The sequence below is a fragment of the Arvicanthis niloticus genome, chromosome 11 (genome assembly GCF_011762505.2).
Source record: "Arvicanthis niloticus isolate mArvNil1 chromosome 11, mArvNil1.pat.X, whole genome shotgun sequence".
Lineage (NCBI taxonomy): Eukaryota > Metazoa > Chordata > Mammalia > Rodentia > Muridae > Arvicanthis > Arvicanthis niloticus.
In genome coordinates, this window is record NC_047668.1 from 13523311 (window position 1) to 13550722 (window position 27412).

The window sequence follows — 27412 nt, forward strand, 5'->3', positions numbered from 1 at the left end:
AATCTCTAACAGCAAGACAGGTCCACAGGAACTAGATGTGAGGGGACCATGGAAGTGTCCGGTGTCTGTCTTGGTAGCTATAGCTCCTGAGACTCAAAACACCCCTTTCTGGTTACATAGCTTGCAGCTGTAGCTAAGGCTCATTCTGCCACAGCAGAAACTCAGGTGCCAGGACAGTTTCCAAACCGGTAACACACGTCCACTAATGAAGGGCCTGCGTCCTCTGAAGACCCTGGCTTACTAGAAGAGCATTTGCACTGTGGCTTGTCTGTGAGCTGAATTACTCCCTTCAGCAAGACAGGAACTGAGGAAAACGTCTACCAATAACAGCATGACTGCCTTAGTGTACATAAGTAAATAAAACCACATATCCGAAAAGTAACGTTAGAGCTCGACAGTTAAAACAGAGGCCAGAGAAGCCTTCCTCAAACCTATCAAAACAGAAAGTTTAGAAAGCTCAGACTTGTGATTTAAGAAGAAGTTGCAGGAGATACTTTAATTTCCCACAGTTGTTTCATTAGCTCTAACTACTACAGTATGACAGACAGCCTACTGCACTTATAAATAAAAATTTGTATGTGTGTATGCTTTGTCATGCACGTGCAGGTGCATGTGTGTGCAAATGTGTGTGCATGCACACACATGTGAAGGCCAGGGGATAAGCTTGGGTGCCATCCTCAGGAAACCCACCACCTCTCTGAGACAGGTCCCTCACTGGCCTGAAGCTCACCAACTAAACAAGCAGGCCAGGGATCATCCTGTCTGTCTCCCAATGCTGGTAATACAGAAGCGCACCCCCACATCCAGCAACGTTACAGAGGTTGTGGGGATGGGACTCAGGGCACCTGAGCCCTTCAGTCACCCTGAAACCCATCTGAGTTTACTGATGTCAGTAAGATGAGGGGGGAAAAAAAAGCAAACAAAATGTCTTGCTGTAAACGCCTCCCAGATTTTTGCAGTCAGGCATGGTAGCACATACACGGGACCCCAGCACATACCATGGACAAAAGGTGTTCAATTTGAGGCCAGCCTTGGCTACAGTGAGACTCTGACTCAAATAAACCGAGCCTGAGGTGTAGTTCAGTGGTACAGCAGTACACACAAGGCCCTGGGTTATATCCCAGCATCCCTGCCCCCAAATTAAACAAACAAACAAACAAACAAACAAAATTTTAGATTTTAGCTTACTTGTAAGAGAACAGAAAGTACTGATTACCTAGTACTCTCTGAGGTTTTGTGGACTGCTATATATACCGTTATTGAAGAAATAAGTCAAAAATAAGTTTTTAAAACTTTTAACTACATGAGTTTTGCTAAGAAATTATTATAAATTCACACATGAAATGTAAAGATAAAGCTGAAGTGGCTAGTAATCTTTAATCCTATCTCTAAATGTTCAAACTACAAATAAGTTACTTTGCACAACGAGCTAAATTTTATCTTTCTGTAGCTCCCCTCACTGGATTAGCAATGAAAACCGGGAATTTCCGAAAGTTTAGATGATACATGTTTCTGTTTTAAAAGTTAATTTAGCATCAGCAGAGATTTTTAGGCAAGAGATTAAGAAGTGTAGGAAAACAGCAAGCATATGCCAGCTCTCAACCGCCTGTAACTCAAGGCACTGTCCACACACATCACTGCTGAGCTACACACAGATAAACCCTATCAACAACATCCAAAAAGAATTTGCAGAGAAGAGTCAGAGACACATCTCAGTGAGTAAAGGAGCTTGCCACCAAGTGTGATGAGCTGACTTTCATCCCCAGAATTCACACAAGGGAAGAAGAGAATTGTCTTCCAAAAGTCATCCTCTGGCCTTCATAGGCATGCCATGGCTCATGACTACTTATGTGTACTGAGGACACATGTACACATACATGTATATATACACACACTTTTTAATTCCCAAAGAAAAGTAATCATATATCCGGCTATCCAAAGTTCTTTTTAATACTCTTTATAGATTTTTCATTTGTTCTAAAAAACTGGCCAAAATCAGCATTTTAATTTCTTCTATGAAAGTGTATGTGTACTTGGTACATGTGTGTGCGTGTTCATGCATGTGCATGTGCTTTGGTATGTGATATATGAATGCGTTCTAGCTGTGTGTGCCAATGTGTGTGTGAATGCATGTACATGTCTGCACATGCATGTGGAGGCCAGAAGTTAATGTCAGGTGTCTTCTTGGAGCACTGTCTATCTTAATTCTGAGATGGCGTCTCTCACTGAACTTGGAGTTCATCAGTTTGGCTCGTCCAGCCAATGAGCTTAAAGAGCCACCTGCTTCCTTGCCCTCACCCACCCTGGGGTTATTGACATGCACTACCACACTGGCCTGTCACAAAGACTGAGGACCCAAACACAAGTCCCCAGGCCTTCATGGCAGGCATTTTATTGACTGAGCCATCTCCTTTGTCCCCCCTCCCCCGAATAACTGGATATTATATAATTATCATCTTGGCAGACACATGATTAACTGTTAGACAAGCTATGAAGACTGAAGAAGACTGCATTAGAAACAAGTCCGTCTGGGTTTGCATCTGCTGCACTGTCTGCTATCATTTACAACCTTGGTCAATCACCTCACTTTTCTAAGTCCTCAGGTGTAAAACAGCCTGAAAGGCGCAATAAAGCTTGAGCTAGGGAGAGAGCTCAGTGGGTAAGAGTACTTGCTGCATAAACATGAGGTCTTGAGCTAAGATCCCCAGCACTCACCAAAACACTCAGACATGTCCACATGCAATCCTGTAACTCCAGAGCTTGTCAGGGGTTGGGGGTGGAGGTGGGTACAGACAGGAAGGCTAGGGTTACTGGCTGTCAGCCTTCAATAAGGTTCAATAAGGCACCCTGTCTCAAGAGACCAAGACAGAAGGAGTGGTAAAGGAGGATACTACACACCCTACTGTGACTTTCACATATAGATGCCAAAGGCACACGAACACATACACATACACAACACACACAGTCAACACACACACACACACACACACACACACACACACACCCCGAATGACTTCATGACAAAAAGTTTATACTATAAAAGGCCCATCCAACTGCTTCAAAGAACTGCTTGCCAAGGATTATTTGTTCTTTGTCCTTTAACACAGGCTATCAGGACAACTCTCCTACTTCCCGCTTCCTACTGACAAATGAGCTCCTTTATACAGTAGACGGTGCCTGCACACCAGTAATCTTTGCTTCTCTATGCATTGTTGGCTAAGCTGTAACATTCTATGTAGATCAAGCTGGCCTTGAATTAGCAGAGATCTTGCTTCTGCCCCTGGGTGCAGCCACACTTAGCTTTTCAGTTACTTTAAGAGCCTACTCACTCCATCTCCTTTCTGTCCTCCATACAGAAAACCTTTCCAGGCTACTTTATTACCTAGGTACTCCATCTTTACTCCCGGTTTCCAGCTCGTTCCCCACTTCATCGAGCTACCTGAGCTGTTTGTTATAAAGTGTAATTTTTGAAGATAGTCATGTCTTCAAACACCATTAGTTTTAGATGTTCTCACACAAATGAAACAATTATCATCTAATTCAGTTTAATGCTATTTTTAAAAGAAAAGAAGGAATTCTCCTGCCTGTTTTCTGAGTACTGAGATTATCACCATATCCATGCCTGGTTTTGGGGTTTTTTTTGTTCTCCTTTAATGAAAACACATACCAAAAGAGAAAAGGGGGTGGGGAATAGAAAAAAGGGGCGAGAATGAAGAATGTATCAGAGAAATGACACTAAGTTTAACCTATTAAACAATTTTACAGTAGATGTAAGGCCAGGCCTAGTGCACATTCAGATCACACAGCTGGACACCAAGGCAGGAGGATTCTGAATTTGAGATCCAACTGAGTTACACAGTGAGATCCTATCTAAAAAAAAAAAAAAAAAAAAAGCATGAAATTAAAAAAAAAAAAAAAAGGGATTGGGTGAAAAAGAAAGAGGGGATGGGAGAGATAAGGCACGAGGTAGAAGTCCCAGGAATACCCCGGGAACACCGTTAGGTCAATGATGAGCTTGTACACCTCATCCGTGGTTCCCCGCACGTCCCATTCACACAAACAAATGAGTGACTACAAGACCGGCCAGGAACTGGAAGGCAGTCAGTCGGCCCTGCAGTAGCTGACAGCAGTAAGGGGAATTCTATGTCCCTGTGACCTCTGACAGAGCTGAAACTGATTTCATTATTCCTGACGAAAATCCCTAACTCTCATTACATAACTATTCCTCTGCCATAATTAAGCAAATATGCAAGCTAAGCAATACTTTCCTGACTTAAAAAATATACATCGGTGTAATGAGGTGGTAAGAATTACTAACACAGTGTAGGGAATAGATCTAGGTTCGAGTCCTGCCTTCACCACTTACACTGCACAATGGTGATGAACTGGGTGACGTCTCTGAACCTGTTTCCCTCCCTGTAAAGGAAATACTTCTTCCAGAAAGGTGTCACTAAATGACACAGCTAAATAAACAGTTGACAAAGTCTAACATTTGCTTATTTGCTGTAGAATCAACAGTATTTGTGGTATACCTACAAAATACCAAGCATTCAGGAAATTACAGTTGGTGCGACTCCCTCGAGGAGATTCTACTATCACTGAAGCGAAAACAAATACTGACATAAAAAAAAAATACAAACTCTACAGCAAGAACAGAGTTCTTGTCACAGGATTAATGAGGAAGCAAGTGAAGTCTAGAAAGATATGGGAGTGGAGACAGAATACAGTCATAGGGGGGTTGGATGGGGCAGGGTTAGGAGGGTAGAGACGAGGAGGGAAAATAGGGAGGGAAACTAACACTAAGAGCTTTTGGAAAAGCTATATGGAAACCCAATACCATAGAAGCTTCATGATATATATAGATATAGATAGATAGATATAGATATAAATATATATGATATATATATGATATATATATGATATATATTCATTCATATATATATGAATGAATATAAGTGGAGCTATCTCATAATGGGGAAAATACACTAGATACCACAGGCTTCTATATAAAAGCCCCAGTAACGAGAATGGATGACCTTTCTGTGTGTTGCTAGTTAAGTGGTCCCAGAGACCCCCGGCTGTTGCTATTGCTCTTAGTTTCCCTCCAGAATGTGTGATGCGACCCTGTTGTAGAAGAGACCACTTCCTTGAGTCATAAGCATAAAGAAACCAAGTAGGCGCTGACCTGAGCTCTCTACTGGCTGGCTTTTGTAGAGATGGAAGGTGGCATGCATGTTATAGGATGAAAAAGTAATCATTAATTTCACTCAAGCCTGAACCCTGCAAACTGCAATAACAGCCTGCCTGGTGAGATATGCCTATCTGTAGCATAGTGACGTAAATGTTACAGGAGAAGTCGATCACTCTCTGATTGGATCTAAGGCCAACTCCATGAGATGTAGCCCGTAGCCAGAACCATTACAGAGTCCAAGAACCAGAGGCTAAACAGTCATACGCCCTAGGGAAGAACCCTTGACAATAATTCTGCTAAATGGACACAGTACTAACATGACTTCTAATGACTTACCGCTATACACATAGACTAGTGTATCTCAGAGCCATCAATAAACTGCTTTCAGTATACATCAGCTAACACAGAGGCCTGCGCCTGGTAGACTTTAGAGTGCTCATCTCTAAATAGGACCTCTCGTTCCCCTCCCTGCAAGCTTTAGGAATCTCTGTGGAAGAGGGGGTCGGAAGACTGGTGGAGTCAGAGATGACACATGACTATAACTGTTTTCCAACACAGTAGGTGGTTACGAATTTGAACTCATGATGACTGTGACAGCACACACAGAGTCCCTCTCAAGTCCAGTGGGAATGAAGTCCCACCCTAGCGAGGACATTCTAGCAGGTAGAATAGCTAGAACTCTATTGTAGCTTGAATAGCTGTCGGGAGAAGGGTCAGTTTTCTTTAGTTATATGATACCTGGTTCACAGACCCCACACCCAAAAGTAGTTGGGCGATATAAACTGGATTTCATGGTGGAGTGGATCAAGGAGGAGCTAGGGGGTGTTTCTGCTCAAAGCACATTGTGTGAATTTCTCAAATAATTAATAAAAATATTAGTTTTAAAAGTCAAGAAAGAAGACAGAAAAGGTACTTTTAAAAGCCTCAAGGATTTGGAGATAAGAACACATTTGGGGAGTGGGAGGGGTGACGAAGAAGTAGCCCAGAGCGGGTAGGTGTTGACAGAAGCAGGTGTTTGGAGAGAAGACGTTAAGAATCAGGACCTGAAATATAGGCTGCAGCTAAACTAGGAAAAGTTACCTTTAGCATGGGTGTGGGAAACTGCAGAAGATTTTTGGACAAAGGATGATACGATTAAGTCAGTGTTCCGAAAGACCAATCTGGCAATAGAACGAGGGGTAGTGGTGGGGGAGATGTTAGCAGGGGAGTGTAAACACAAGTGAGACAGGAAGTACTGTGCACAATGCTGACACTAAAGGCCTGGACAGCATTCGTGCAAGTGTAACAGGAGAGGCCGGCATGAGAAATGATGCAAAAATCACATTAGTGACAAAGTCAAGGGTTAGGAAGGAGAGAAAGTCAGCTTTAATCCGTTTGGTCCAGGGGGCAGATAAGGTGGGAATAATGACACAGGAAAGTCAAAGGAGGCTTGAAACTACAGAGGAGGAAGCATGTATAAAGCATCTGGCTTGCTTGCTTGCCTGTCTGTCTGTCTGTTTTGAGAGTCTTACCATGTAACTTAGCTTGGCCTAGATCTCCCATGGAGACCCTTGAACTCACAGAGATCTGCCTTTCTCTGCCTTACAATGCTAGGATTAAAGTCACATACAGCCATGCCCAGCAAGCATTCAGCTTTTGACAAGCCGAGTTCATAATCGACTCACATAAATACATGGCTAAACTAGGAAAAGTTACCTTTAGAGTAGAACAATCAACCTTGCATTTAAAATAGGATCAAGGCAGTAATGGGTAGAGGCGATTTCTGTCAAAACAGATAACCAGAATTCCATCCCTGGGACCCATGTGGTAAAAAGATAGAGAGGACTTCTGAACTTTGTCCTGTGAGCTCCATACCTGCACCTCTGTGTGCTCAAGCACACGGGAGCACACGCACGAGCACATACCATGAAATAAACGTAGTTAAAAGTTTTATCCCAATACAACAGAAAGTTAAATTTGGACTTCGACACTTGTTTATGGTTTTTTGGACCACACAGCTGACAGGGAGGAAGGATCTCATCAACAGCTCTGGAACCAGAGTTCCAGAGGTGACCTCTGGTGATTCTGGCACTTAATAATTACCAGTTCTTTTTCCAACTATGTGAATTTTCTATCTGCAAAGGTCTGGCCTATGTTTATAGGTAGCAAGGGCTCCTAAATATATTTTGTGGGTTATTTTTTTCCTTCTTAGAATAGAAATAGATACATTCCTTTATTAGGCAAGAAAACAGTAGGCAAGGGCAGTACCAGAAGAACCTCTTTGTTTATTTACAGCCGTGTCAGCCTCTCTTGTCCACGTTGGCCTGGACCTCGTCACCTTTCTGCCTTCGTCTTTAGAGCTGCATGCTGAGATTAGAGCAGTATGCTACCATCCTAGCACCCAAAACATATTTTTGGAAAAATGAACAAACGATATTGGCAGAGACTGCCGGGAAGGTACTAACTCTGACTGGACCTTTTAGCTTAAGTCCGTTCCTGTACACCCGGCACACTCAGCTCCTCTGACTGCCCCTGGCCACTCTACCTAGGCAGGGCCTGACATTTTTCCTGAAAAATATTCCTGGCAGCTTTTCTCATTTCAGAGGCTCTGAAAAACATTCAGCTCAACAAAACCCAAGCATTTATACAACGGGAACCTGCAAAGGAACGCCAGCATCTTTGTTAACCTGTCAGGATGTGATTGTTCCACTTTAGGTCCAAAGCAACAAACAGCGGTTACATTACAGCAGAGGGCCATTACCTGCTGGCTGCCGGGACAACCTGAACTATCTGTAGGTTCAAATCATCTGCACACAGCTACTATTGGCATAAACACAATTCCGAAGCAACAAAACAGACCTACTGCTTAACCAGCCAAGATGTCAGCTTTGCACATTCCACTCTCGCAATTATAAAATCTCCAAATGAAAAGCCAGGACTCCTGAGCACAGGAAATCATATTTCAGTTCCCTGCAGCTGCCCCACAGCTCGGCCCACGCAAGAACCTAGAGGAAATGCGCCTGGAGACCTTATTAACAAAGGATGGAAATCCCCGTACCTCACACTTCCCAATTAGTACTGTGGAAGTCTGCCACTCTCAGGCTCCATTTCCCTGCATGGAAGTCTCCCCACCCAGAGCCACTCTGTGGCTCATACCTGTGTAAAAGCCAGGGCAGAGCAGCTGCCGGATTACAGCTGTCCGGGTCGCTGTGCTAGCTATCTATCAGCTTCTCTGTATCATGGATTCGCACCTACAGGTTATTGGTTTTTGTATTGTTGTTTTTTAAGTTAATCACTTTTGTCAGTCAAAAAGCAATGTGATGCAGTAAGAAGCCTCTCTAGAGTCTACTCAGAAGCCAGAGGAGCTGTGCTACCCACCCCACTCAGAAATGGAACCTTACTGTTTTAAAAACAGAAAAAGGAACATATTACCACTGTAGGGTGACATGTAGGGTGACTGTAGGTTTCCCAGGTTTGGGGATGTCTTGGTTGAGACACAGTCTTACTGTGTGACCCTGGCTGGCCTAGAACTCACAGAGATCCTCCTGCGTCTGCCTCTGGGATTAAAAGGATTTACAGCCACACCCAGCAAATATCAGTATTTTCAAAATATTTGCTTAAAGGAGACTTTCACTCTTCAGTGATATCCCAAATTGTTTTCAATTGTTACAGTGAATATAAGTATACAGTTTTAACTAAGGGGAGATGCTATGGAGGGGTGTTGCTCTGCAAGAAATCACTAACGACACACTGTTTTAAAATCTCCATAACTCTTACCTGCAAGTGCATGTGGATTTGTTTAAGGCAGCAGGTCTTCCTCTCTCTATCTCTGTCTGTATGTGTGTGCACCTGCATGTAAGGCCAGATGCTGCCAGTGGACGTCTTCCTCAGTCACTTCCTACTTTATTATTATTTTAATTTCACTACACTTATTTATTGATTTATTGATTCATTTATTATTTAGTGTGTGTGTGTGATCGTATATGGTGTGTGTATTCACATGCTTAAGTATCGCAGTACATGTGTGTGGAGGTGAGTGGACAAGTTCTGGGAGATGGTTTTCTCCAACCATGGAGGTCCTGGGGATTAAACCCCACCACCTAGGTTTCTGAGACAGGGTCTGTGGCTGCACCGGGAGCTCTCAGGCTTAGCTGGGATGACTACTCAATGAGCTCCTGTGATCCACCTGTCCTCACCTCCCTAGAACTGGGCTTACAGATGTGCACCTCTGTTCAGCCTCTGCATGGGTGCTGTGAAGCTGAACTCAGGTCTTCATACTTACATTGCAAACACTTTACCAGACCATAAAGTATCAATTTAAAAAATTGTAATGGCAATCTAAATCATATACAAGAGGCAGAATAATAAATTCCCACGAGCCTGTAAACTAACTTGACCTGAGAATGCAGGCCGACCTTGTGTCATATGTAATGCCACCTACTCCAGCCCCTACTTTCAGGTTCTCTCTCTCTCTCTCTCTCTCTCTCTCTCTCTCTCTCTCTCCCTCTCCCTCTCTCTCTCTCTCTCTCCCTCTCCCTCTCTCTCTCTCTCTCCCTCTCTCTCTCTCTTTTTTTTTTTTTTGAAACAAGGTCATGTAGCCCAGGCTGCCCATGATCAATCCTTCTGTCTTAGCCTTTCATGTGCTAGGAGTACGCCTGTGAAACACCACAATACCTACTCAAATTCTTTTCCTCTCCCCCTCCGGCTACTCAAACTCTTAATTCTCTTCAAGTCCTGCAGAATAACCACCTACAGCTAAAGCTGAATTCAGAGGCATCGCACACTCTGCTCAGGATGTAAAAGCTTCACGTTTCCTAAAGGAAAGGTTTTCAGTGAGCTTTGCACAGCCAAGACATCGTAAGGATCTGATGTGCTTTTCTTGCCTTGCAACCTGACGGTACAGAACTCAGACTGCAACTGCACAGACCCAGATCACAACTTCCCGTTCTCCTCGGGTCTTTGGAGCTCCACCTTCCACTCCGCGCCAAGGGAAGGATTTCCTCTTACTAGATACAGAAGCTTCTCAGCAACAGGAAATCTTGACATCAAAGAGCTCTGAAGGGACCTTGCCAGCCACCTGGTCCAATCTTCTCAATTGAAAGACCAGGAAGCAGAAATGAGAGGAGTAAGGGAACTTTTCCGTGATTACAGAGAATCTCCGGGCTGGAGAGCTGGCGGGGTGATTAAAAGCTCTCCCAGAAGACTTGAGTTTGATTCTGAACAGCACCTGTAACTCCAGCTACAGGGGGACCAACACCTCTGCCTCTGCTGACACCTGTACCTGTGTACACATTCCCACGAACACACACATTAGTTCAATTTTTAAAAATTTGTCAAATAAGCTGATGTTTCCAAAAATGCTCCTTCATTTGCTCATTTACTTATTCACTTAGTCACTCATGGTTTGAAGACAGGGTCTCATGCAGGCCAACCTGCACAGCCTTGAGCACAGGATGACCCTGAACTCCTAATTTTCCTACCTTTACTTCCAAAGTGCTAGGATTCCAAAGTGCATGAGCCATCAGACTTTTTATTAAATTTTAATCTCTTAAAGCAAGGATAATCTAATGTGGACATCGCCAGAAATACAGTGCATACTTATCATTGTTAAATAAAGACAATACCTTATTAAATTCTTTTGTAATGCAGTAATGCCTAAACACGACTTTATCCCTTGGCTTTCTGCATTTCCATCTACACGAACCTTCCAATCCAGCACCGCTCTCAGATCTGCCCCTAAAACATTCTCCAGATCTAAAAATCACCAATGTAACTCTAAAAGAGCCAAACACACTCCAACCTTGTAAAACGGGATCCATGGATGCATTAAAAGGAAAGTAAAAAAAAGGTGCACTGTTTCAAATCAAACCTCATAAAAGAGATTGGACTATAGTTGGTAAAACTCCAGTAAAAGGGGGCTGGGGAAATGGCTCAGTGGTTCAGAGCACTAGCTGTTGTCTGGAGGATCCAGGTTCAATTCCCAGCACTCACATAGAGGCCTACAACTATCTGTAACTCAAAGTCCAGGAAATCTAATGTCCTCCATGTGGTGCTCAAACATACATGTATAACATAAAATAAAAACCTTCAAAAATCCAGTGAAAACCAAATGAGAAAGAAAAAAAAACCCAGTGCAGAAATAGGAAAGGAATTCCCAGGCAGGCAGGCAGGCAGCAAGCAGGCCTTCACAAGGAGTGTGTCTGAAAATGTGGCAAAGTGAAGGCTGCCACCACTAGGAGTGACCATTCTAAGTTACTACTAAGATTTTCCCAGTTACTCCACCTTTACAAGCAGACTCCCTTCCATGACACACTTAGATAGCCCAGAGGTCACGTGTCTACCTTCAGGTTTTCAGTTGTGAGTTGAGGAAGAAAGAAAGTGGACAAGATTCAGTGACTGATTATCACAGGTGCACTGCATAAAATGTCCCTTAGTTATTAAAACCTAGTCATTCATGCATGGGCACTATAAACTTACCATTTACCACATTTTTCTTTAAAAAAAAAAAATCTGGGAACCGCATGATTTAACTTAGAAATAGCAAGATCTTTAAACTCAATGCAGAAAGTTCTGGAGAGAAATAAAGACTTCAGCTTACATCGTCTACGGTGTCCAGCTGCCACTCAAACCACAGCTGGGAGTTCTGTCCTGTAACTTAAAACAATTAAAAACAACCCCTAACATCTGTAGAAGGACAAGTGTGGTGGTACACACCTTTAATCCTAATGCTAGAAGGCAGAGACTGTCAGATCTCTGTGAGTTCAAGGCCACCCTGGTCAACAAAAGAGTTTTGGGTGAGCCAGGGATGGCTGTCAACTCTGTCATTAAGATGATATTTGCTGCTCTTGCAGGGGTGCTGCAGGGTATTTAATCACACTGTGAACCCCAAGATTGTGATATTTACTGGAAAAAAAACATTTTCAGTTGTGGCGTGGCTCAGCCTTAGTTCATACCTTTAATCTAAGAGATTTCTGCTTGAATCTTGTAAACAGGGTAAATAAAGTGAACCATAGGTCCAGAGGCAGAGCAAGCAACCAGTTGACAGAAAGTGAACATAAGAAAAAATTCATAGAGACTACAAGGGAGTCAGAAGGACAGAGAGACACACAGGAAGTAGAAGGGCGGGACACTCGGTTTGAAGGTTTTTTGAGAGGTTCAAGAGAGGGGACTTACTTAGGGGACACTGGCTGAGGAGGAAGGTCAGTTGAATGCTTTCTCTGCCTTTCTGAGCTAGCAGACTTTCACCCCAGCATCTCCACTGGTAAAATCAAAATATCAAGATTTTGTAAAAAAAACAAAAAACAAACCAACACAGAGGACGTGAGTTCAGTTCCTGACATCCATGAGATGGCTCACAACCTCCGGAAACTCCAGCTTCAGGTGACCCGACACCCTCTCCTGTCTCCTGCAGGCACCAGGCATGCAGGTGGTGCACAGACACACATGCAAGCAAAACACTTGCATACATCAAAAATAAATAATAAATAAAGATGATACTCGAAAGCACAGAAACCCATATCTCTCAAATGGCCAAATTCAAAGCGAAAAAGACGTAGCCTAAGTTGGGCACAATAGCCAATACCTGTTATTCCAGCATCAGAAGGCAAGAGAATGGTGAGTTCGAGGCCAGCTTGGACTACATTGTGACCGTGAGGCTAAATGAGCAGTGACAACCTATCTTAAACAACACACAACAGGAGACCATTAAAAACCATCCAGCCTCATCCCCCCACCCCTGCCTCATCCCCCCACCCCTGCCTCATCCCCCCACTCCTGCCTCATCCCCCCACCCCTGCCTCATCCCCCCACCCCTGCCTCATCCCCCCACCCCTGCCTCATCCCCCCACCCCTGCCTCATCCCCCCACCCCTGCCTCATCCCCCCACTCCTGCCTCATCCCCCCAGCCCTGCCTCATCCCCCCAGCCCTGCCTCGTCCCCCCACCCCTGCCTCATCCCCCCACTCCTGCCTCATCCCCCCACCCCTGCCTCATCCCCCCACCCCTGCCTCATCCACCCCCACTCTGGACCACTATTCACCAACATCAAATTCCGGGTGATTAGGAGCACAACACTTTGACAAGGTCACATCACATTGAACACCGGGGGTCCATCTTACCATCTCTCTACTTTTGCACATGGACATTTTCCTTAATAAAAATTCTAGACGTTTATTTGGTTGGTTGTCTGTCTGTTTTTGAGGCAGTCTTGTATGTCTCAAGCTGACTTTGTACTCACTATGTAGCTAAGGATGGGCCATGAGTTTCTGATGCTCCTGTTTCTACTTGCTGGGATTGCAGGTGTGTGCCCCCTCGTCAGGTTTATGACGGGCTGCGGAGAAAACCCAGGCCTTCTCGAGTACTGGTCAAATGCTTTGCCAACCAGCTCATTTTCCAATCCTAAAGAACTGAATTCTTATGTGAGCAAAATTTTTAAATTAAAAAACCACCTAATTTTTGTTGCTGCTGTTGTTAAGAATATCAATACCCTGTAACTGAAAGCAAATGACAGTCACTAGTCAGTTTGAGAAACTTGCAAATCCTTTAACAGGATTGACTTGCCCAATAAACTGGAATGTATATGGTACTCTATTGCCACCTGGTGGCCATATTAAGAACTGCAAATGAATGTTTAAAGTCATCTGGGAGCTCCGGACTCTTCCAGCCGCACCCAACCACAGGGAATTGGTTCTAGGACTGCAAGAAAACCTACAGAATTAACTAACCTGGGCCCAAAGGAACCCATAAAGACTGGACCACCAACCAGGGAGCCTGCAGGGGACTGACCTAGGCTCTCTGCACATTGTGACAGTTGTGTGGCTTGGTCTTGTTGTGGGACTCCTCTCAGCAGGAGCAGAAGCTGTCTCTCACTCTGTTGCCTGCCTTTGGGACCCTTTCCCCTACTGAGCTGCCTCATCTAGCCTCAATAGGAGATGTTCCTAGTCTTACTGTAACCTGAGATGCCTAAGGCCTTCCCTTTTCTAAAGAGAAAGAGAGGAGGAGGGAATTGGGGAGGTAGGGGGAACTGCAGTCAGGATGTAACGTAAGTTAATTAATTAATTAAAATAAAAACAAACAACAAAATAAGGCAAAATGAAGTCATACAAATGTGTTGCAGGGCTGGAGAGGTGGCTCAGAAGTTGAGAGCACTGGCTACTCTTCTAGAGAACCAGGGTTGGACACTCAGCACCCACAGGGCAGCTCACAGCCATCTTAATTCCAGTTCCAGGGAGATCAGTGCCCTCTTCTGGCCTTTGCAGGCACCAGGAAAGCAAGTGGTTCACAGACAAACACCCATACACATTAAAAAAAAAAAAAAAAAAAAAAAAAAAAAAAAAAAGACAATGGGCCCTACTCCCAAACTACTAATATCATAACAAGAAAAAACTGTGGCCACACACAAAGACCCTAGGGAAGGTACCAGCAGGCCATGTGAGGACACAGCAGGAAAAGGCCACTGTACACCGAGAGGCACTTAAGAGAAACCAAACTTGACATCTTGGCTAGAGCGAATGTGCCGTTCTGTTATGGTTGTGCTCTTTGTTCTGTTGGGGGTGGAGAGCTATGGATGCCTTTCAGTTCTCCTTCTCGGACTTTAAAACCTTAGCTTGAGTCCCTAAACCAACTCCCCCATGGGTCCAAAGGACAGAGGTGCATCGCCCATCCACCCTCCTTTCATTTTTCCTTTTTTTGTTTTTTGTTTTCTCTATGGAGCCCTACTGTACTGAAATTAGCTATGTGGACCAAGCTGGCCTTGAACTCATAGAGATCCACCTGCCTCTGCCTCTCAAATACTAAAGGTGTGCACTGCACAGCTGAATTCCCTTTCTTTCTGTAGGCAGGGGGTGTGGCTCAGCAGTAGGGGCTTACCTAAGCAAGTATGGTGCTCCAGGTTTGATCCCCAACACAGAAAGAAAAACAGAACACCGGAACCCAACGCCTTCAGTGCCTTGACTTATCTTGCATGGCGCTCTTGGGACTGTCTACCTCCTCTCCTGTTTATTTCTGACCTGTGTGGGTCATGTTAATTATTCTCTACCCTCCTGCTAGTCAACCAAGCTCAATGCTCTTGGAGGTTTTTTGTTTTGTTTTTAAGATGGTCTTGCTACAGCTGACCTGAAGCAATCCTACTGCCTTCACTTCCCAAGTATGAGGACTATGGGGTGTACCATGTCCAGCTTCAGTGTTACACAGGATACACACCCTTACAATCCTCAGTGAGGCAAGCTCTGTCAGAAACAATATTAAGTCACACAACCACAGATTAACACCCATGAATTCACTAATGCAGACATCGTGTCATTTGATGGAAGGGTATTAAACATCCATAGAAGTTTTGACCCACAGGAGTCCTGGAATCCATCCCTGATGGACACTGAGAGATAACACAATGGTCATCCACACCATCCATGTTCTTCCCTATAGTCTAGGGTAAGATTCATTTCTTACCTCTCCATTTGTGCTCTTCTTTTAATGTGTGTGTGTGTGTGTGTGTGCCATGACACATGTGAAAGTCAGAGGACAGCTTATAGAGTCAGTCCTTCCTTCTATGTGGGTTCTGATGATGAAACTCAGGTCATTAAGTTTGGCGGCAAGCACCTTTATTGGCTGAGCCATCCCGTCAGCCCCTACGCCTGTTTTTGAATCATGTTCATTTGTAACTCTTTCTCTTTGCTATATAAGCATCCCCACTTGCCTGCCCCACCTTCCCCTCCCATCCCCACTTGCCTGCCCCATCTTCCCCTCCCTTTGGACAATCCCTTTGTGTGATCTACTAGAGCTGTGCTTTTTGTCTGCAGCTTCTTTTGGTAGGCAGTGGGTAGTCTTTTTTAAGATTTGTGTGGATGTTTTGTCTGTGCGTGTTTTGTGTGCATGTATGTCTGTGCAGCACAGGCACACAGTGCACACAGACAGCAGAAGAAGGCGCTTTATCCCCTGGAACTGAAGTTACAGAGAGTTAAGTTATAAGCTGCCACGTGGGTGGTAGGAATTGAACCCAGGTCCTCTGAACAGCTAGTGCTCTTACGCACTGACTCAGCTCTCCAACCCTTGCTCAGCAATTTTATCTTCAGTAGGCACCTTTTTCTATGAACGGGAAGAAACACTCTCCCTCTTCTCCCACCCCGAGCACTCTCCAGCCATGAACGACTCATCTCTTTCTTATTTTGAAATAAGCATTTCAAAAGCAGAGCTATACCGAATGTGTCCATCTGCTGCTCTGACCAGGCTGAACTTGGCCCTGACAGTACAGCCTAGCCTGCTAGTCCTGTGGCCTTCGGTGACATCGTGGTTACTAAGTCGCTGTTCGTCAGTCCTCTTCTTACCGCTTTGAAGTCTATGACGCTGCACTGAACACTGTCCTGATCGTTATGGGACTCTCTGACCTTCCTTCCTACCTGTCTCCCCATCCATCCCTACCATGCTCTCAACTGAGCCGACCACTCTACCCCTCTCTCCTTCTGGATGAGCTCAGGCATTCTTAGGATTGAGTTTACTATTGAGGATGGCATCCCAAACCTCCAACATCAAACTCTCCTCTCAAAGCTTGACCCAAGTCCTCATCTTCTCCTTGCACTAAAACTCAGTACAGAAATTAAAGTATCATCTTGTCCTCACACCTGTTTCTGATCAATGTCACTCCAGAGGCAGGGGAAGAAGATAAATAGGGAGTCATCCATGCCAGGACGCACTTCAGACTCTGCACATCCTTCCATCTTCCTCCCTAGGCCGTCCCCTAAGATGCCCCCAAAGCACAGCAATTCCTTAGACACCCTTTACCAAGCAGCTGTTACCCTCACTTAGGCTGGAGCACCCAGAAGCCGCCTGCCTAGCTTCCAGTATTTCAACCTTATCCCTATCAGCTCATCCTGTACAGACAACAAACACGGGACAGACCACGGACACTGAAGTCTTCTCTTCCCATTGCTCCTTTAACTCGTGACTTGTTCTCTCCTTCCTTCCTTTCACCGAGACTTCTGCTGCTCACCGATATCACAGGTTGGCAAATGTTTTCCATAAAGGGCCGAACAGTAAATACTTCAGCTCCGCAGGCTACACGGTCTCGTGTTCCTACTCAATGATTCAGGACAAACACAGCTGCAAGTGGTACCTAAATAAATCGGGTTGTCTGTGTTCCAACAAATTCCCATTTACAAAAACAAACAGCAGGCCCATCTGGTCTGTGGTCCATAGTTTGCTGACCCTTGATCTATATCATTCTATACGTCTCTCTTCTTCTTTGCTATGCATTATTCTAGACACCAGCACATTGACCAAGAATTGGTTACCTGATGCAGTTTTCATCCCCAACCCAAGTGGCAAAGCAAAATGTTGGCACATGGCAAGTATTTTACAGATGTGGTTGTAACTACCACATAGGGGGAGGGCCAGGTGCAGTGGCCCATGTCTTGAATGTACTCAGTACTCAGGAGGTAGAGGCAGGCAGATTTCTAAGAGTTCAAGGCCAGCCTGGTCTACATAGCGAGTTGAGGTCTGCAAGGGCTACACAGTAAAGCATTTTCATTTGTTTGCCAAGGCAGGGTTTCCCTGCATAGCCCTGGCTGTCCTGGAACTACTCTGTAAATCATACTGGCCTTAAACTCAGATCCACATGCCTCTGTCTCTAGAACGGTAGGATTAAAGAAGGTATGAGCTACCACACCAGGCAGAAACTCTGTCTTTAAAAAAAAGAAAGAGACTTTGGAAAGAGGGCAGGCCGATGGAGGGAAGGAAAGACAGAGTGTTATATAGGAGTAGCAGCACAGCATAACGGCAGGGCACTTGACTGACATGCAGAGCGCCCAGGGTTTAATACCTAGAGCTGAAAAAAAAAAAAAAGTAAATAAAATGAAAACAAATCTTCTTCGTGGATACTCTCAGCATCTCTGTGTCTGAGCTGCTGGCATTCATGTCGGGCTTTAGGCTTACCAGTTTGACTCTACCTGGCTTGTGTGAGCATCTGCCCTCCACACACACTCTAGAATCCAACTCAAGGCGACACCGATGGAAATCTGCTTGCCACCCAAGCCCTTTAAGCTTGAAGGAGCTCCAGTTCCGCTCCCCTCTCTTGCTCCAAGTCCACGAGCTCCCTCCCACCCAAGTTCACTTCCTGGTTCACCTCAGCCTCCCTCACTCGCAGCCTCACCTCACACCCACTCTCAGCTCGCTCTTTCCCGAAATTGTACCAGACTAGCAAATGCTCACACCATCAAATTCACCTGTCTTTTCTGTTCCCAGAGCTAGATGGCCTAGGACTTTACAATGGCTTGTTGTGACAGACTGATGCCATTAGTAACACGCCCTCCGGCCTCAGCTGGGGCACAGAGCACTGTTTCAAATAACCCAAACTTCCAGGAGGTTAGCTCTTCAAGTTCCCTAAGGTCACAGTCATTTTTCTTCCCTTTAAATGAGCAATTTGCTTCCTATACTTCAGAGAAACTAGAAGTCTGAACAAAAGCACTAAGTGCTTCACCTCATCCAGCCACTCAACTTACATCATCTTAACTCTCCCCTTCAGGCTCAGAATGAGTTGGTTTCACTCCTATTCAGCAGAAGTGCTTTAAACCCACTCCTGCCTTGCCTATCCTGCAGAAATTAAATCCTGAATCAATCCAGCCGTGTACCCTAACCACAGCTAGTTTTATCCTGAGCTTCCTGACTTCAAAATGGTAGTATCCTCGTGAAGTTTTTGGATTCTGTGACTATAACCAGCTGAGAGGTGCACGATATACGTGACGTTAAATGAAGTTTCAAGAAAAGAAAATAGCTGCGGCTATATCCAACGTTCTAAACGGTTGATTGACTGATTGGAACCCCAATGATTACGGAACGTAAGACTGTTGAAGGTCCAGCGCAGCACTATCCTGGGTTATGCTAAGCCTCTAAATAGCCATTTGTTGCCCACTTCTGTGTGTGACCTAACATCCTTGTGACTGAAAGAGTTAAAAATTTTTAAACCTTCACAGATGAGTCAAGGGTGCAGATCAGCTTGTTCTGCGCTCTGGGTCCTAGGAAACTAGCTATCTAGCTATCCACAAGACAAAATAAGTAAGATAAGAGTTCAGAGCTGGGAGTTCAGGACAGCGTGACCAAGCGCTATGGGTACCAGGAACTAAAAACTGACCATAAGATAGATTGAATAGGGTTTGAGCTGAGAGTTCAAGTTATCGTGCCTGTGCACCCTGGAGACCAGGAACTTGGCTGACCACAAGATAGATGGCTGATTACTATAGGCTCTTAGAGAATAGCCTGTTCCTTGAACCCTGTCACAAACTGAATAATGGGCTGGGACTTTCCACAGGTGCTCTCCAATAGCCCTCCCTTACTCCCCCTGGGTTGTGGTTTCCCCCGAGTTGTGGTTTTGGGCTTTAAATTCTCTCTGTCTCCAAAGCCCCGGGATCAGACCCCATTGCCCCTGCGTGGGCTACAGGTCTTGACCTCAGTATACTGATTAAAATATGCCTCTTGCTGATTACATCAAGTTTGGTGTCTTGCAGTTAATGGGTGGCCGCGAATTCCCAAGGCTTGGGTGAGGTCCTCCATTCGTGGGGGCCTTACAGTGACCATTAGGTAAATACTTTTTGGAAACAAGCACTTAGCTTCTACCAGCCCAAAGGCTAAGAATGTCATCAGAGCATCTGAGGCCTACAACAGACATCTCCCAGCCCTAGCCTGCCTAAGCCATACTGCCACCATGTAGTTTTTGAAGTATCTTGACTTATGACTTTTTGTTTTGTTCCTTCATAAGTGTAATGAAACTGTTAGCACATTGGAACATGTAATTTGGGGTAACTGAATCTACATTCTGGGCCATGGTCACTCATAACTGATTCCAGAGTAAACTACTCCATTTAAGATGAGTGCTGCATTTTTTCCCCATTGACAGTAATTAGTAAATATGGTAGCTATTATTTTTTTTTAATAGTGTAAGCCTCTTAGACTACAAGAATTAGGATGCAAGGGGGAAAGATACTAATAAACAGTCAAGGGAAAACTGTCCTCAACGTCTCTGACGAGACTCAGTTGCTCTGTGAGTCAGGCTGATTAAACACATCAAACGCTTTTGCTATTTGCAGCACCATCTAGAATGTGGAGCTAACAGCATCCTAGGGGAAGATTTCATTTGAGTACAAATCAGCACGGGAAAATGAACAACTCTTCCTTCTATTCGTTTAGAATAAGTAAGTATTTAAAGTGAATCACAGCACTGTGGAGCCACTGGTGGTGTTAAACCAAAGAATTCAATGAGAGGAGTTTATAGCTGGGGTAGGAACACCTTGGGGGGGGGAGTGTCTGTGACAGGGATAGACAGGTGTCAAAGAGACGGGAGCTAGCTTGAAGGGGCTCCTACTAGCCAAGTCAGAGAAAATCAACAGAATGATAGCAATGGGTCCTGAGACAGAGAGAGAGAGAGAGAAATGAAAGAGTCCTTATGTGTCTGCACTGCTGACAAAAGATAGAAAGAGAGAAAATATGTCATACAACATAACGTTAGTTACTAGATGTGGAATAGTGACAAAAGCACCTCTTTGCAATTTCAAAAAGTAGTGGTCCTCTCCATGATGCTAAGAACACTGGATAAAAGGTGAATAAGCACGTGCTATCAGCATGGTCTCGGGATGCTACCTCACAGGTTACTTATTAACCAGAAAGGGGGAAAGGCAGGCAGATTTCTGTGAGTTCAAGGCCAGTCTGGTCTACAGTGAGTTCCAGGGCAGCCAGGGCCACCTAGTGAGACCCTGTCTCAAAACAAAACAAAACAAGACAAAACAAAACAAAACAAAACAGAATTTGCTGAAAATTGTACTCAGAAAAAAAGTAAGCACCCAACTGTGGGGACAGTAAACCATGCTAGGAAGCTTGGTGGGTAGAGCAGGTTGAGACCCCAGAAACTCACACCTCAGAAGGTAGGTGCCTCCCTGCTCCCTGCCAAATTCCTGGCCTGAAACCGATGACACACTTCCCACATAAGGAAACGTGACCTGTTGTCACATAGGCCCAGAGCAGAGTTGTCCATGCTAATGAGGTACCTAGAGGCCCTGAGGGTTTAGCCAATAAGCTCCCCTTCCCAGACATTCCTCCCTGCAAAAGGTATTTAATCTCGGGATCACCCTGAGAGGTTGGTACAGTATGCACCTATTTTCCATGATGAGACGTCAATAAACAGTTTAGAGCCATGGACTGTCTCTTCCATCGAGATTCGCCATGGGAGCACGGAGGGGGTCTCACTACCGAGCTCCAGCCTAAGTCTCCCGAAGAGGCCTCTCTGTGCTTCCAACCCCAACTGCAGCCACGCTAAGGACAATCACCGCTCAGCTAAGCGGGAGCCCCTCCACCCCCAACCCCAGGTTAGAAGCTGTCCTCAGCCTGCTGAGGCTGGAGGAAAACTTCTGGAGTCTTCCTTGCTCACTCTCCACTTTATATCTTGAGACAAGCCCCCAACACTCACTGAACCTTGAGATCCCTGTTTCTGCTAGACTGACTGAGACTGACCAACAAGCCCTTAGAAGCCACCTGTCTCATGCCCTCCCCCCACTCAGGCCCAGGAGTCACACGCATGGGCCACCAAATCTGGTTTTTACATGAGTGTTAGGCATCTCAGGTCCTCGGGCTGGCATAACAAGTATTCCATCCACTGAGTCGTCTTCCTAGTCCTTGTGAATAGTTTGAACGGACCGGTAACAGTCAGTCACTTCCATACCATCCACTGGTCAGCTAAGCAGTTAACTATAACTAAACCAAAATGTTACAAGACACTGCATGGCTCACAGAGTCCAGAATATTTGCCCTTTGGCTTTTACAAGAAAAAAAAATTGTCGGCCTTCACCCCAGACAAGCAATCTAAGAGCACGGTCGAGCGGTCAGACTCACCTGAGGTGTCGTCTTTTTATACTGGTCTCCGCCATCTATCACATCCCTCATGATTTTTTTCCTTGAGAAATTCATACTCTTCTGGTGACAGATGAATTGACTCTATGGTTCTACCACAGCCTGAACACTGGCCACTGTAATTGCAATGTTTTGTATTAAATACTGTCTTGGGAGATATTTGTTTCCTAAAATGAGTAATTCCAAAGCATAAGGAAATAGAAATGTTTTTATATATATGTATTAAAAACCTTTGCAATCACATTTATTTGATGTTTTTTGTAAACCTGAAGATATCACCTATCAGTATGCCAGAAAACCCAAACGAGAGGATCTCTAGGCATCTAGATGAAAAACAAATTTTTTTTTCCACTAAGGCATCTTATGTATGTATACATACATATACACTTTACACTTTTGGAAGAACCACAAGGACTTCAAAACACAGCTCAGTGGATAAGGTTGTCTGTGGTTGTTGTGGATCTGTTCTAATGCTATTAGTGTTAACTTGGCTCCCAAAATTATATGGGAACCCGCACATCCGCCTATGAGCCGCTGAGGGTCCCTGCCCACAGTTGGCTTTGATTGGTGAAATAAAGTTGCCAGTGGCCAATGGCTGGGCAGGGAGACAGAGGCGGGACTTTATATTTCCTGGGCAAGGGAGAACGAGGGAAGAAGAGTTTGGAGAATCACCATGCCTGTGAAGAAGAAAGATCAAGCCTGAGGGCTGCAGGAAAGAAAGCATACACTGTGTAAGGATGGGGTAGTGTGGCCCACTCTACCCTGATCGGGTCTGAGGTAGCAGAAATGAAGTACAGATTTTTAGAAAGTATTTAGAAGAATATCAGAAGGGAGAGTGTGTTAGCCGCCGTTGAGCTGCTTACGGCATATTAAAAATAAGGTTGTGTGTGTGTGTGTGTGTGTGTGTGTGTCTTTCATTCGTGAATCCAAAACACTTAGACAGGTGTAGAGAAGGCTCAGACCCTCGAAGGAGTTCAGAGTGGATTAATGTATTACCGATACAGCGGTCAAGCCTGACAGTCTACTTCAATCCCAGGGAAGAACATGGTAGGAAGACAGAACGACTGCCTGAAAGCTGTCCACTGTCCTTCACACTGAATAAAGTTCACGTAATTTTTTTTTTAAAGAAAAAGTCTTAGGGCTTTCTGTCTTTAGTCTTTGCCTTGTGTCTTCGTGATGCCAGCCGAGGTTGTTAATACACTGAACAAACTGACAGGGTGTGAGTAGAATATTCTGCTATTTTTTTCTACGCTTCAGATCTGGGAATGATCATACCACATGCCTGTCAGGTTCCCAAGACTTTTCCCAGCTCGGTCACAGTTAGAATCCGACAACTCGAGAGCAGCCTGACAAACTTTTAAAGTAATTCCTAGGACATAACTGGGTCTGCAGTCTAAGGGTCAAACATCATTAAAGGTGTAACACAAACTCCAAATATCAACGGGAAAAATGTTCTGTGCTCTCCAAAGTCTCTGCCTACGTGACTGTGACCCCAGCACTTGGAAGGTGTTTTATGTTTGAAGCAGCCTGGGCTACAAATCAAGACTTTCAAAACAACAACAGAGATGGTCCCCCCCCCCCCACCAGGAAATTTAATTATAAATTCTTGATTATCCTATTCTTAAGATGTTCTTAAACATTATTTTTTAAATTACTGGAAGCTCTCCTCCCCTTTGAAGTTATTTTGGGGGGTTTTGGGGGAGTTGGTTGTTGTTTTTCTTTTTAAGATTTATTTATTTTATTTTTTTATATGAGTACATTGTAGCTGTCAGATACACCAGAAGAGGGCATCGGATCCTATTACAGATGGTTGTGAGCCACCATGTGGTTACTGGGAATTGAACTCAGGACCTCTGGAAGAGCAACCAGTGCTCTTAACCACTAAGCCATCCTTCCAACCCTATTTATTATTTTTTGAGATAGAGTTTCTACTTTCAAGGCCGGCCTGGAACTCACAGAAATCTGTCTGACGCTTTCTGAGTGCTAGGATTCAAGATGTACACCACCACCACCACCACCACCACCACCTGGCTTTAAGATTTATTTTTTTAATTGTGTGTTTGTATAATTAAATGTGAGTGTGTATGGGTACATGGGGTGAATGCAGGTATAGGCAGAGGCCAGAAGAGGGCAGAAGATCCCCTGAAACTAGAATTACAGGCAGTTGTGAGCCACCAGATATGAGTGCTGGGAACTGAACCATACCCTATGGAAGAGCAAAACAGCTCTTACCCTCTATGTTGTCTCTCCAGCCTTTCCTGTTTTTAAGTCAATGCCAACAGGACTATATCAGAATCAAACATATTAGAGACAAATAATGGTCTTTACCTTTTCTGAATTGTGGTGAACTGTCCTTTCCATTGTCTTCCAGGAATACTATAAAAAAAGATTACAAAACCAAATTATCCACAAGTTAAAAATTCCTGCTTAACCTAAAGACAGTCACAGTATAGACATTCTATAAGGAAGAGTAGGAGAAGTTCAGAATACTTTATGATAGCTTTCACACTCTGACTCCTCTTCTTTTGATATTCAATAAGCATGTTAAGATACCTAAAAGTTCTATAAACATGATATATGATAAAAAGAGAGGAAAGAAAGAACATTTAGGAAATGGCCTGAAATAAAATAAGGGTCTTTAAAGAGACTAAAAGATTGAAGCAGCCAAGCAGTGGTGGTGCACGCCTTTTAAGCCTAGTGTTTAGGGGACAGAGGCTGGTTGAGTTCGAGACCAGCATGGTTTACAAACCACATCCAGGAAAGCCAGGGATCTGTTACACAGAGAAACTCTGTCTCAAAAATATGCACCCATGCACGCATGCACACATACATAGATTGAAGCAATAGATATTTGTGTGATTAATAACATGAGTCAAAGCAAAGAAGAGCTTGGGGAATAGCCAAAGATAAGACAAGACTCAAAATAAAATGGAAGGATGGTTTTCCATGTAATGCTTGAGTACCAGGCCCAATAGGAACTGCGCCTTCCGCTCTAATCCCTGTAGGTGGTGAAACGCAGGGACTACAGCCTACCTACTGCACATTATTTCAGTCACTACTTTGAAAATACGAATATGATCATCTGGTAAAGTTCTTGCTGCAAAAGCAAGATCTGTGTTTAGATCCCCAGAACCCATGTCTAAGCCTGGCAGAGCAGCCTAACCTGTAACCCCAGCAGTATGGGTGTGAAGACAGGCAGATCTCGGGGCTTTCTAACCTGTGAGTCTAGACAAAATGCTAAGCTAGAGGTTCAGTAAGAGACTTGTCTCAAAAGTAAGGTGGAATTTAATTAAAACAAAACAAAACAAAAAACCCTAAAGTCAACCTCTATTGTTCCCACATGGATATGCCCCCACACTGACACAAACCTTTCACTTGCTATAATGTTGCCCATTATTCATTAGATACCTCAGAAAATAGAATATAGTTCTAAAAGGAAGAGATTTGTTCATATAAAAATAGAAAGTGCTCTAAAATTTTCCTTTTATGTGACAAGTAGCAAGTAACACAAATTATTCCTATTACTTTCTTAGGAGAATATTTTGTTTCAAAGGAAAAACAACTCTTATCTCAAGAATGGAAAAGGCCTAAGCTGAATAAATGAGTCTCAGCAACGAATAAACAACACATAAAACACATATACAGAGTCAAAATTACCTTTCAAACCACGTTTTTATACTGTGTGCAAATGACTCTCCAGGATACAGCTGATTATTCCTTAGATACAAAAGGATGTCCAGGAGTTGGTTTGAATAGTGATCATCGTTTATGTCTTTGCCATAATCAAAGAACGCTTTTAACGTTTCCAACGGAGGAATGAGATTACAACCTAACAATTCCTGATACAAACTCCAAGCCATGTTCACATCTTGATGAAGGAGGGCTCCTTGTATACAGTCACCATAGTTTTTTTTGGAAGGGACCATGTTTTTTTTAATGTCTTCTAACAGCAACAAGGCCTCTCTCCATCTGTCTGAGTGGATTAACCCCCGGATGAGAAGGGTGTAGCCCCCGGATTCTAAAGTCTTGTACTTGGCTTTCATGATTTCATAGACATCAATAACTTCTGATGTCTGCTTATGAAAGACACAGAGATATAAATACTTGACAAGTAAATTATACCCTACAATGCCATTGTTCTTTGCCGCTACCCAAGCCAGGAGAGACTTAGCCACATCTATTGAACTGCTGTTGCCCGCCATCTGTGAAATGACGAAGTCTTCAAAACTGGCCTTTCCTTTGAAATCTTCTTTAAGTTTTTCCCACTCCTCGGAATTCAGAGGTTTAGTTGGAAGTTGGACAGTGCTTCTCACAGGCAAGGCATGACCCTGATTCTGAGGGTGACCACTTATGTGGGACCTCTTCTTAGCTGCTCCAGCAGCAAAATAATGAGGACCAGAGGAAACTTTCATATTGTTGTCGTTTCCTTTCTTGTGTGTTCTGGCTTTGGTAACCAGTAGATTGAGTGTTTTGCTATTTGGAGGGGCCGTAGGTTTAACAGAAAACCATCTCTGTTGGTTCCCGATGACACAGTGAACCGTGAGAAAGAATGAGGCAGAAGAGGTCGCAGGGCCTAGCTCAAAGTAAAGATTGCTCTTCCAAAGTTTCGGAAAGCTCCGAAAACCAGACAAATAGAAGGTCATCCTGCAGTGAGTTGAATGAGACTTAAAAATAAAACAGTTTTACTCCACTATGTAAAATTAAGGTATTGGGGGCTGAAGATAGTGGAAGCGCAGTTCTATAAACGGAGACTTCTTGTTTCTCCCTTACAAACAAATCAAGATTATGTGTTTGGAGTGACTTAATGGTAAGGAAAGCACACAAGTTCTATTCATTAAACAACGATTCAAGGACATTCACACCAATAGTAATCCCTAAACCAGAGGACGGAACGGGAATCCTGAGGTGCCTGTTACCTTCCAGTTTTCGAATCTGAGGAAAAAGCACATGGACCTCCCAGTTTGAGTTGTGTGGGTTACGAGGGTCCTAAAGAGGAGCTGGATACCAAGGGAGCTGGAACAAGGAAATAAATAACATCAATCAGGAACCACCAATCGCAGCCCCAGCAGCAGCAAGAAAAGCCACTCTAGGGTTCCATGCTCTTCACAAATCTCTCCAGGCCTCAAAAATCTTCGGAGAAGAGGGATTAGGGAAATGCAGCATAAACATCACAGGGAAGGAAGTGAGATCCAGAAAGAGATCAGACTTAACTGTACGGACGGCCGACAAACGAAGTTCACCTCATTAAACAACTCACCACGCCACCCATGCTTAAAGTAAGCATAAATGCGGCGAAAACTACAATACCCACAAGGCACCGCGCTGAACGAGCCGCTGGGGCCTGGATGGCTTGAATTCC

At 44.2% G+C, this 27412-nt stretch overlaps 1 protein-coding gene across 1 annotated transcript in view; it reads right to left on the minus strand.

The window, feature by feature from the left end:
• The window catches only part of Prorp (protein only RNase P catalytic subunit), an 82332-nt gene extending 54921 nt beyond the window's left edge, over positions 1-27411 (minus strand). The window contains 4 exon segments of the mRNA XM_034513950.2: positions 22036-22092; positions 22094-22169; positions 24382-24429; positions 25711-27411. Of these exon segments, the coding sequence (XP_034369841.1) occupies positions 22036-22092; positions 22094-22169; positions 24382-24429; positions 25711-26696 (1167 nt within the window). The 5' untranslated portion in view covers positions 26697-27411.
• Between the last annotated feature and the right edge of the window lies 1 nt (position 27412).